Here is a 12,602-nt window from a genome sequence, read left to right on the forward strand (position 1 = left end):
GCCTTTATTTTATGGTTTTATTATCTAAAGTGGCCAACTTCTGTTGCTTGTTCTGTTTGCCAATCTTGCTCATGGTGGACTATCTCCCTGAAAGTTTTGTAAGTTTGGATGGTGAACTTATCTTTGGGTTTTATTTTTTTTAACAACCTTGTGAATATAATCTTTAGATTTTTATGTGTGGGAATCTTGTTTAGTTTGGGTTGAAGGGGTGACCTTCAGAAAGATTTTTATTGCCAGCATGGGACTTTCTAGTTCACTGTCTTAGCTTGAGGGTTCCTTTACATTGCTGGTAGGAAAAATTTAAACTGTAAGACTGCAAGAGAGCAGACTTACGGGACAATTTCTCAGGGAATACTTTTTCCTGTAACCTACGTGTTGGTAAAAACCGATAAGCTTGTTTCCTGTGCCAGGGAGCATATCCCCACCCTGCCCTTCTTTTACAGATGTGTAGTGCTTCAACAATTTCAGCTTTGTTCAGGGGAAACTTGCTCACAAATTCATGCAGGCCTAAGGCCTTTCTGTCCTTTTGTGCCTATTAAAACCCAAGTTCGGCTGGGTGTGGTGGCTCACGCCTGTAATCCAAGCACTCTGGGAGGCCAAGGCAGGCAGATCACAAGGTCAGGAGATCGAGACCATCCTGGATAACATGGTGAAACCCTATCTCTACTAAAAATACAAAAAATTAGCTGGGCGTGGTGGCAGGAGCCTGTAGTCCCAGCTACTCGGGAGGCTGAGGCAGGAGAGTGGCGTGAACCCAGGAGGCGGAGCTTGAAGTGAGCCGAGATCACGCCACTGCACTCCAGCCTGGGCGAGAGAGTGAGACTCCGTCTCAAAAAAAACAAAAAACAAAAAACAAAACCCAAGTTCCCTGGTTCTCAAAGCTGGGAATCATTTGTACTGCTGCCCTTGAACCATATTCTGTTCATAGGCTTACTCTTCTGTTTGTAGTTTTGATTCCTTTTGTGAATCTTTATTTTTTTGTGATTTCTAAAATTATTTTATCAGCACTTCGAGGAGTTTTATGGTGGGAAGTTATACTCTGCTGTGCCAAAAGTCAACCACAATAAACTTTTAAATTTCGTTTGAGCTCTGATCACAGCTGAGAAAAGGCTCCATTCTACTCAACACCTGATAAAAGCAACACTTCATTTGAAAAATGTTCAACTTACCTTGTCTCTGATTTACAGGCTTCCATGTTATCAGGACAAAGATTCCAAAGCCTTGTTAACTCCTCACTACAAAATAGACACAGAAATAAATACGTTTTTTATGGACACTATCCTTATGTGCCTTGAAACTGAATAGATTTGGGGATGTTGATAGTATGAGTTTTACTTTTCTCAATAATTTTTGGTATTTAAAATACCTAAAATTATTCTCTATATGAACATATAATCATTAATTATAATTATGACTAATGATAATTACATAATCTTTAGTTTTTTCTAAAAATATTCAAGCACAATCTAAAGCAGTGATTAATTAACTGGAAGGTAAGAGAACTCAAGGATTATGGTACCTTGCAACAATTAGAAGCGAGCTTCATCAATCTAAACAATCCTACTGTCTGAAACGGAAAAAACGGCACAGCCGAGAGACACAGATTTTGGAAACTGGAGACAAAATGAAGGTTTTATCTGGTGCATGAACCTACACAATGGGCAGTATAGAGAGTGCGGTTTGCTTTGGCTATCTATGTGTGTACCAAACACAAATTCATATTATATTTTGGATGGAGAGTTCTTATAGTAACATCTTCAAAATATAAAAATAAGAACATTCCACATGAAGACAAGTTCACCTACTTTCCCATCAGAATTTTTTTGCTGGGTCCTTTCCCTAGGAAGTCCTCGGGTGCTGTTCTCTTCCGAATTATCCTCGTAGGTTTGGTATCTGATGTTCTGTGGTGAAAAAAACATACACTATTTTTTGAATTACAAATGGATAGCAGAAATAGAAGAATGTTTAATGTAAAATAAAATTTAGTTATTGTTTTCCTCTTAAAAAAGATGAAAACTGGCTGGGCATGGTGGTTCATGCCTGTAATCCCAGCACTTTGACGGGCTGAGGAGGAGTTCGAGACCAGCCTGGCCAACATGGTGAAACCCTGTCTCTACAAAAATATAAAAATTAGCCAGACATGGTGGTAGGTGCCTGTAATCCCAGCAACTCGGGAGGCTGACACATGAGAATCGCTTGAACCCAAGAGGCGGAGGCTGCAGTAAGCCGAGATCGCGCCACTGGATTCCAGCCTGAGTGACAGAGTGAGACTCCATCTCAAAAAAAAAAAAAAAAAAAAAAAAAAAAAAAAGAAAACGAAAACTTCATATTATGATAGAACAATTATCAGATATAAGACAAAAATGCCACATTATAGGGTAAATTACATGGAGTAGATATACAGTATTCTTCTCAATAATATAGATGTTTGTTCCAGGAATTTAATGACAATAAATTTATGAGGTAAAAAAAATAGAGAGGTAAATCAAAGTGGTTGTACTCTTAACAGTTCACCTTACATTTTTTATATGAAATATATACATGTATCTTTACATGCTATAGTTGTATCGGAGCATATTTTCAAAAGCTTTTCTCATCGTTCTTGTGATGAGTATGTATTTACCTTTCTTTCACAAAACTTGGGCAACCTTCATTTTTCCATGAGTTCCAGTTTTCTTCAGTGTTTAATATATGCTGGGAAAAACAGAGAGATTACATTTTGGTTAATGGAATCCTCTGAAATTCTATTTCGTGCTAAGAAGAGGATATAAACATAAAAAACACATACCTCTACCATCTTTGAAAATCTTTCTCCATCGGGGGGGTTTTCAGATAGTAGCTGTGATTAGAAAGAATATACTAAGCTTTCAACAACTTTCTGCATCATAGGAGTGGTTTGTAGGCAGAGAACCAAGGAGTGTTTGTGGTCTTGTACCTGAGCTTAACTTTATCCTTATTTTCCTATTTGGGGCTGAAACAAAGAAAATCCTAAATTTCCATTTTTTCAATCATGGGTTTGTTGCGTGTTGAACTTACTTGATAAACTGATTTTGTAGTATCTTCAATCCAAAGTGATTGTTCATCAGTTAAAACATAGTTTGAACTAGGGAACAAAGCAATGAAAGCATGCTTGAGTTAGAGCAATGCATATCCAATTTTAAGCTTTAAAAAACACAAGGCATGTAACATGTAACTATACTGTGGATAGTGTCAAAAATTACCAAGATAAGAACAGTCACAAATGAGAGGATTATAAGAGAAAATTCTTGCACTTCTTCCTTAAGAGGGTTGGTACTAAAGACACAAAAACATATGCAGGGAATAAAACATTCAATTAATCAATCAGATTCACTATGAACAGAGCAATAAATGTTTCCTAAAATAAGCTTGAGTGTGAAACGAAAACCTCTGATTTGATATTAAAATATTTGTATACATGATGCACATTCAGTATGGTATGCTGCATTCCTTTAAGGTTCATTCAAAATACAACGAATAAAAACACCCAAACTCTAGAAAAGGCAACAGGCAAACCCAAATTGTTAATAGCCGCCACTAACTGAACTCTCATAATGCACTAGGTGATTTAAAGACATCCAATAAATATTGATGGCTAGGATCTGAACACTTTACATACATTATTTACTGAATTCTTGGAACAAGTACATGTACATATTAAACACAGACTACAGTGGCTCAATGATTTGCCCAAGGCCATAAAGCTTTAATTCAAACCTACGTCTCACTCCAAAGTCCCTGATCTTCCTACAATGCTATACCAAACCTCGAAAATAGAAGGATAAGAAATTACATTTTTTTGGTGTTTACCACGTGCTACTACCTTAAAATGACAAGTCTGAAAGAGCTGCACTGCAGCCAGCAAATGACGACCCTGGGATTCAAACCCAGCAGGTAGTAAAGTCATTATACAACCAATACTGCATTGCTCAGTGTCCTTAACACAAATACCGTTAAGTAGCAGTGGGCTCCACCTTCAGTTATGGACAGGACAGGAGGAAATGGATGGAGGGATTTAGATAGACAGTAGAGAGCCTAATAAGGTTTTGTGAAACCCCAAAGAAATGAACTCCTTTTTGCTTAAATATTTTCTTTGCATCTTTTAGCATGAATGTCCTACACAGCTCCACACCTTGTGAGATATGTATTACTGGCTTAGTCTACAAATCCGCTTTGGAGGAGGTCTGAGGGAGGTGAGAAGGGAATGATGAAAGTCTGGAGCAGAGACCTCCACCTGCCAATAAAGACGACAACTCCTGGTAAGCCCTGGAGTTGGGGCAGGAAAAACTCACACTGACAAGATATATTTAACATCTTTTCCTTAATCCTAATATCTAAAAGCCTTCAATATATCAGCTGCAATACATGTGTTTTGGGGATACAACCTTAACATGAAATGGACACAATACAAAAGAAAAATCATAAGCAAGTCCTTTTTTTTCTTGGCTACTGTTTACAAATTATTTACTACCCATATTATCTTACCTTTTGAATTTGACCTGCCCCTTGAGATATTGGAATAAAATGAGATACTGCAACAGGATGTGTCGACGAAAGTTACTGTCACTCAGTTGTAAATCCATCAGCTACTCAAGAAACAAGCAAACACATACGAAAACAACACATTAAAATCAAGTTTTGCCTAAAGGTACAAAATGTGCTACTATAGAAATGGAAGATTCCAATTCAATTTAAAAAACATTTGTTGAGCGTTCACTGCATGTGAGGCATTACCGCACAAGCCCACAGACGGTCCAGTCAAGGTTTCACTTAGACTTCTTGACTGTTTGATGCCATGACACATTCATGTTGGTGGATAACAATGCTCTATCTGTGGTCCTGACATGAGGATAATACAAGGCAGAAATATAAACAAGTAAACTGGGCATGGTGGCACAAGCCTATAGTCCCAGCTACTCAGGAAGCTGAGAAGGAGGATCACTTAACCCAGGAGTTCGAGATTAGCCTGAGCAACATAGCAAGACTCTAAATTAAAAAAAAAAAAAAAAAGTAAAAAGTAAAACTGAGGTTACTACTTTCCCACACATGAAGAAATACTGGCTAAAGAAGATATGGATAACAGCACAATATCAACGGGTACCACTCATTTTTGCAGCCCTGTAAGTGCCTGCAACAGAGGTATTACTTAAGAAATTAGAGGTGAAAATCATCTCTGATTAGATGGGCTTTGTGTTTTTAGCTTTTAGTGGAAACTGCATCATACTTGTATTATCACAGAATCTGGATTAGAAAGGACTTGAAGGTGATTTATGAGGAAGTTCTTCTTCAACGACCCTGCCATCCAGCTGTAAGAATAACTTGCGGGTGACAAAGGAAGGTCATTCTGATTATGTGCATGGAGCACTGAAGGAAAGGTGAAGTCTGTAACCACAAGCTCATGCTAGTACTGCTTTCAAAAACTACAGTAACAAAGGAAAGCCACGTTCTCCTAAATGAATCACCAGTAAGGCAGCTGGAAGCGTCAGAGATTGGTTTTGGTTCAATGTCCCAAGTTCTGGTGGCTGTGCTTTACATGGTTTGGTACCATTTACTAAGGCCACCGAACACACACAAGCCTCCTTATTCACTAGCAACCCCTTCCACACCGTGGCTTCAGGTCTTAAAAAAAAAAAAAAAAAAAAAAAACTAACGATCAGCCTTCCGGTCAGGTTTCCCTCACTTTTAAGGACTGAATATATATGATTGTTATTTATATTAACTCTCCTATCCCAAACTGGAAATGTGAATGGCTGGCCATCAGCCTTCCCTTCCTCCAGCCCCTGGGCAACTTGACTCTCCACTCAGGCTGTTAGTTCCTTGCCATCAACTCCACTGACAGGCCCACCTCTGCTCCAGCTACCCACTACTGTGGCCACAGCTAGACGTGGGGTCACTCACAGCTTCCCCAGATCTGAAGTCTTTAACTTACAATCCTATCTCACCACCTCTATCCTTCCCTCAGGTGCTTCCAATATACCTAATATTTGGATCTTACTGAGACTTTAAGGCCCTTGACTCTACCTGTTAGTCCAATCCTATTTTAGTCTAGATAAGGGGTCAGCAAACCTTTTCCTGAAGTGTGAAATAGTAAATATTTTTATTAATAGGTTATGTGGGCTAAGAGGCATAGTATGGATATTACGTAGGTATTTAAACATCTAAAATGTAAGAGAGAAAAAAAAAAAAACCCAAAACCACCAAAAACAACCAACACGGGTGGTGGGCCAGATTTGGCCTGTAGGCTATAATCTGCCAACTCCTGGTCTAGACTTCATGGTTAATCTCTTAGGCCATTTTCTTGCCAACTTCCTCAACACATTTGTCCCATATTTTTTCTGTCACATCTAGTGAGCAAACAGCAACCTTGAATAAACCAACTGTCACCTTCTCTATACCAACTCTCAGGCTTCCAATCTCGGCTGAAAGTGAGGTGCCTGAGTGAGTATACCAAATTACACAGCTATGCACCACTGGTATGTGGTCTCCACCTTAAACATCTGTTTTTAGTCAGCAGTCTCTCTTTATTGTTCAAGGTCATTCTCTCTCCTATTCTTCACAGTAATGATTTCAAACCCTTTTCACTTAGCAAAAATACTACTTTACCACCCCTCTTGACTTTCAGTAGATAACTACTTTTGCCTTCAATGAGGAGAAAAATTCATTAAATTGGAAAGCATTTCATTTCTTGGCCCCAAAATGACAAGTCAGCTGCACCCACACCTTTGTTTACCTCATTTCCTTCTGTCACAACTCCTTCATGACTAAAGGTATTCTATCTGGATTACCTTCCATCTGGAATCCCAATATCCCTAATAACTGAGTTCCATCAACTAACTGCCCTGCTTCTTTCCAAGCTCCTTTCCATAAGCATTATATAACCTCCCTCAAAGATCTCCCACATTCTCACCTCACCCTTTAATAGCAAAGCTTCTTAAAATAACTGACTACAGGCACTGTTGCCAATCAGCCCCTCAACCTGCTATCATCTGACCGCCTCATCCACTAATCCATTGAAAGTGTTTTTGTCGGTTGGGCGTGGGGGCTCATGCCTGTAACCCCAGCACTTTGGGAGGCTGAGGCGGGCGGATAACGAGGTCAGAAGTTCGAGACCAGCCTGGCCAACATGGTGAAACCCGTCTCTATTTAAAAAAAAAAAAAAAAAAAAAAGTTGGGCGTGGTGGTACACACCCTGTAATTCCAGCTACTCTGGAGGCTGAGGCAGGAGAATAGCTTAAACCTGAGAGGCGGAGGTTGCAGTGAGCCGAGACCATGCCACTGCACTCCAGCCTGGGCAACAGAGCAAAACTTGGTCTCGGGGCAGGAGAAGTGTTTTGTCAAGATCACCAGTGACTTATTTGTTGTTAAATCCTGTGAACACTCTTTATTGTCCTCATCCTACTTGATACGCTTGGCTTCCATGAGTGCCCTGCTTTTCTAGTTTTTCTCTAAACTCACGGGTTACTCTTCAGTCTTCTCCTCTCATCCCTTCATTCTCCCTTAAACATGGGTTTTCTTCAGGATTTGATTCAATATTTTCTTCTCTTCTCAATCTACACTCTCCCCTCTAGCTCATTTCATATACTCTACAGTTTGAATTACCATTTATAAACTGATAACTCCTACAACTATACTCTCAACCTAGATCTTGTTCCTAATCTCCAGATTTGTATACTCAACAACCTATTACACATCTCTACTTGAATGTTCAACTGACACTTGATCGGATTTCACAAACAAAGTAAAACATCAATTTTCTCCACAAAAGCTGTTCTTCAGTGTTGACTAATTCAATGAGAGGCTCCAACATCCACCCATTTGACCAAGCAACTCTAGGAAGGCTTCCTGGAGAAAGCAGCATCTAAACTCTCAATAAGGAACAAACCTAAAGATGGAGAGTGGGGTTGGGGACGGGGAGAAAAGAGGGGACCCAAATAAGAGACTGGTCTATTTGAAGGACCAAAGTACAGAGTTCAGAGTTCAATACATCTGGAGTAGAGATATGAACCCCTGGCTTAAAGAGACGAACCAAAGTGGCTAGGTGATGCTTACTAGCTGTTCATTTTATTTTTTTATGTTGAAAGATTTTTCTTGATAGAAACAATGGATTGAAAATAGGAGTCAACAAACCACTGAATCAGGGGTGGAAAGGTCTAATGAGATTCAAGCTAACTGCTTCACATTATACTTAAGGAAACTAGGTCCAGAAAAGTTAAAACTACCTAGGCAAGGTCACATAGCTAGTGACAGAACTGACAGTGAAACTAATGCACTCAATTGTACCCTTTCTTTCATAATATATACTATCTAGTTCCATTTTTCTTTGGTTATTTAAAAAATTATACCATTTACACTATGTCATGGGTCAAACATTTCATTATTATTACTTTTAGAAATAGGGTCTCACTCTGTTTCTCAGGCTGGAGTGCAATGGCACCATCACAGCTCACTGCAGCCTTGAACTCGGGGGCTCAAGCAATTCTCTCGCCTCAGCCTCCTGAGTAGCTAGGACAACAGGCGTATGCCACAATGCCCAGCTAATTTTTTTCTTTTAAATTTTTTGTAGAGACAGAGTCACACTTTGTTGCCCAGGCTGTTTTGAACTTCTGGCTTCAAGCAATCCTTCAGCCTCAGCTTTACAAAGTGCTGGGATCACGGGTGTAGGCCATCATGCCTGGCCCAAATGTTTCTTTGTAAATGTCTGTGTATCTTGAGCAAAGGGCTTTTATTATCCTTAGCTGTATGTATGTATGGATGTATTTAGTACAGAAGGGTCTTGCTATGTTGCCCAGGCTGAACTTGAACTCCTGGGCCCAAGTGATCTTCCCACCCTGGTCTCCTAAACAGCTGGAACTACAGGCATACATCACTGGACAAGGCTACTGTCCTTAGTTTTTATGGCACATCTTAGCTCAGGCCTCAGTTTTCCCGATATTCTAAACCTAAAAAGTCTCATGCTTTTCATTTTAGTCATCCTTACATGCCTTTCTGTCAACCAGTTTTACATATAAATAATATTCCTGGGTAAAATTAAAGTGTATGAAATCTTCCATTTCTATCAATTTAACACAAAATACTTAAAAAATGTGTGCTAGAAAACAAAATATTCAGAACATTCTCATTAAAATCTTACCAATTCTCATAACACATCAGGTGAGATCAAATTATCCAATTTTAAATTATGAAATATTTTAAATGTTCAAAAAGGTATAGTTAAATAATACAATGTTCATGTACCCACTACCCAGTCACATATAAAATCCTAACATTTTTACTTGTTACACATCTGTTAAAGAAACAGAGTATCATAGACACTGTTGAAGCTCCCTCTATAACCTTCCTACTCCTATTTCCCTCCCTCCCTCTACGATGGTAACCACTACCATGTATTTCACGGTTAGGATTTTTATACACATTTCATATTACTACATATGTAAACATCTATAAATAATATATAGATGTACTTTGCATTGTTTCAAACTCTATACAATATGTGCTATTGTGCAATTTGCTATTTTCATACAACACTATGTTTGAAATTTACCCATCTTTATAAATGTTGCTCTAGTTCAGGGATTGGCAAATCTTTTAAGGACTAGCCAGAAACTATTTTAGGCTTTATGGACTATATATATCTGTCACAACTATTTATCTCTGCTGTTACAGAGCAAAAGCAGTCAGAGACAATCTAAATGAATGAGGGTGGCTGTGTTCCAATAAAAATTATTATTCTTTTTTATTGTTTTCTGAGATAGGGTCTGACTCTGTTACCCAGGTTGGAATGCAGGAGCACGAATATGGCTCACTGCAGCCTTGACCTCCTGGGCTCAAGCGATTCTCCTGCCTCAGCCTCCCCTGTAGCTAGGACTACAGGCATATGCCACCACGGTCAGCTCATTGTAATTTTTTTTGTAGAGATGGGGGTATCACTTTGTTGCTCAGGCTGGTCTCAAACTCCTGGTTTCAAGCAATCCTCCTGCCTTGGCCTCCCAAAGTGCTAGGATTACAGTCACTGCAACTGGCCCAATAAAAATTATCTACAAAAACAGATGATAGGCCAGATTTGCCAACCCCTGCTATAATTAATCCATTTTCAGTGCTTTATAGAACTATCACATAAAATTATCTTATCACCCAGTCTTCTGCTTGTGAACACTGACACTGTTTCTAAATTTTCATTTACAAATACATCATTTACAAACAATGGTACAGTGAATCTTCTTAGAGATTTCCTTGTGTACGTGAGTCCTATGTAGGGGGCCATATTTAGGAACAAATTTTAACTTCACTAGTTTTTACAAAAGTATTCTGCAAAGTGGTTGATTCAATTTATATTTCAACAGTGTATAAAAGTTCTCATTTTCCCACATCTCTGCCAATACTATGATTGTTAGGCTTTTCAATTTTGGCCAGGTTGCTAAGTGTGAAATGGTTATCTCATCATTTTATTTGCACTAGAGAGGCTTAGCAACTTTTGTAAGCTCATTCACTATTCAGTTTTCTACAGCTTTAAATTACTTGTTCTTATCATCTTTTCAGTTTTCCATCTGGTTGTCTTTTATCAATGGAATATTCTGAATACTAATCTTTCCTGGTTATGTAGGTGGCAAATAATCTCCTAGTCTGTGCCTTGTCTTTTTACTTTGCCTATGGTATCTTTTACTATTCAAGACTTTTACATCTTAATATTAAATCTTAAATATTAAATTGATATTTTTCCCTCACAATTTGTGCTTTTTGTAGCTCAAGAAATTTCTCCCTACTCCAAATTTACATATTTCACATTTTCTTCTAAATGTTTAAAAGTCTTGCTTTTCTCATTCATACTGTCAATTAACCTGGAATTGACTGTACTGAGGTACAGACTGATTTTAATTTTTCCATATGGATAATGAACTGTCCAAGCAACATTTATTAAGAATAGGCTGGGCCTGGTGGCTCATGCCTGTAACCCCAGCACTTTGGGAGGCTGAGCTGGGCAGATCACCTGAGGTTGGGAGTTTGAGACCAGCCTGGCCAACATGGAGAAACCTCATCTCTACTAAAAATATAAAATTACCCAGGCGTGGTGGCACATGCCTGTAATCCCAGTTACTCGGGAGGCTGAGGCAAGAGAATCGCTTAAACCCAGGAGGTGGCGGTTGCAATGAGCTGAGATCGCGCCATTGCACTCACTTGGGCAACAAGAGCTAAACTCTCAAAAAAAAAAAAAAAAAACACAAATAATTCATCCTTTCCTCGCTAGTTTATAATGGAATCTTTTTTGTATATTAACCTTTTCTACAATTCGGACTTTCTATTGTTTCTATTGTTTTAGTTTTCTTCTTCTGTATACTGGTACTAATAATTACCTGTCCTAACTACTATTGCTGTATAGGTCTCAATATCTGACAGGGCAAGTGTTCCTGCTTTCTTCATATTTTTCTTACTCTTGGCTCTCTGCTTTTCCAAAGAAACATTAATACTAACTTTTTGAGTTCCCATGAAAAAACCCATTTGGTCTTTATAATAAAACAATTCATATTCCTTTGGGTATAACTTAAAAATCCATTTGGATACTGATTCAAAATACGCTGAATCAATAAATCTGGGGAGAAGGGGCACTGGGTCTGTATCTATAAATGTAGTAATGCTGCTCCATTTTTGTAACGTTTCTCTATGAAGACTACGCCTAGGTACTGAAGAGCTTTCACTGCTATTCTGAATAACATGTAATTGATTACTAGTTTATAAGAACACTATTGATGTTTCTCTTGCAATGTTGCTGAAGTTTCATTAGTTCTAACAGTTTCTTGGTTCTCTTGGATCTTTCTCTGCAGACAATTATATTGTCTTCAAACGGGGATAGTTTACTCTTTTCTTTCCAATACTTACAATTCTTATTCCTTGTTTTTTTCTCTTATTGGAATGGTTAGATCCTCCAGTACGGTGTTGAACAGAAATATGGTTAGTGTCCATCCATGTCTTCTTTTTGGATTTAATGGGAATACTTTTAAAGTTTCATAATTGTGTATGATATTTGCAATAGGGTTTTAAAATCAGTCCTTTTATCAACTCAGAGAACATTCCTTTCTACTTTTTGTATTGAATATTAGATTTTATTGAATTTTCTTGACTTCTGAGATGATCACACAGATCTTAAAAATCTTTAATCTTTTTTTTTTTTTTTTTTTTCAGACATGGTCTTGCTGTGTTGCCCAGGCTGGTCTTGAACTCCTGGGCTCAAGCAATCCTCCGGCCTTGGCCTCCCAAAGTGCTGGGATTACAGGCGTGAGCCAATATGCCCAGCCAATCTGTTGTTCATCTGGCATTATATTCATCTTTCTGATGAACCATACTTACATTCCTAGGATAAACCATATGTCTCTATTTTTTTTTTTTTTAAAAACTACTTCATTTGTGAGTTTATAAAACATTTCTATAAATAGAAAACATTCTATTTATATGTGAGGTGAATATATATACACGTTTTTCCTTGTTCTGTCCTTATTGGGATTTTAAGTTATAATCTTACATAATGAACTGGGGGGCTTCTCTTTTTCTAACTTCTGAAAATTTTCATTTACGGTAGAAATTATTTATTCTTT

At 38.1% G+C, this 12,602-nt stretch overlaps 1 protein-coding gene across 4 annotated transcripts in view; it reads right to left on the reverse strand.

Annotated features, from left to right (window-relative positions):
* The window catches only part of THOC1 (THO complex subunit 1), a 54,934-nt gene that overhangs the window by 8,536 nt on the left and 33,796 nt on the right, over positions 1-12,602 (reverse strand). For 3 of the 4 annotated variants that reach the window (XM_017873532.1, XM_017873534.1, XM_017873535.1), the window contains 6 exons: positions 4,504-4,604; positions 3,037-3,103; positions 2,789-2,839; positions 2,624-2,694; positions 1,806-1,922; positions 1,170-1,235 (listed from right to left, as the gene is read on the reverse strand). In XM_017873532.1, the coding sequence (XP_017729021.1) occupies positions 1,170-1,235; positions 1,806-1,922; positions 2,624-2,694; positions 2,789-2,839; positions 3,037-3,103; positions 4,504-4,604 (473 nt within the window). The remainder of the gene's footprint in view (positions 1-1,169; positions 1,236-1,805; positions 1,923-2,623; positions 2,695-2,788; positions 2,840-3,036; positions 3,104-4,503; positions 4,605-12,602) is intronic. The other variant, XM_017873533.1, reaches the window with a different exon arrangement.

This window comes from Rhinopithecus bieti, unplaced genomic scaffold (genome assembly GCF_001698545.2).
Source record: "Rhinopithecus bieti isolate Rb0 unplaced genomic scaffold, ASM169854v2 scaffold_6946, whole genome shotgun sequence".
NCBI lineage: Eukaryota > Metazoa > Chordata > Mammalia > Primates > Cercopithecidae > Rhinopithecus > Rhinopithecus bieti.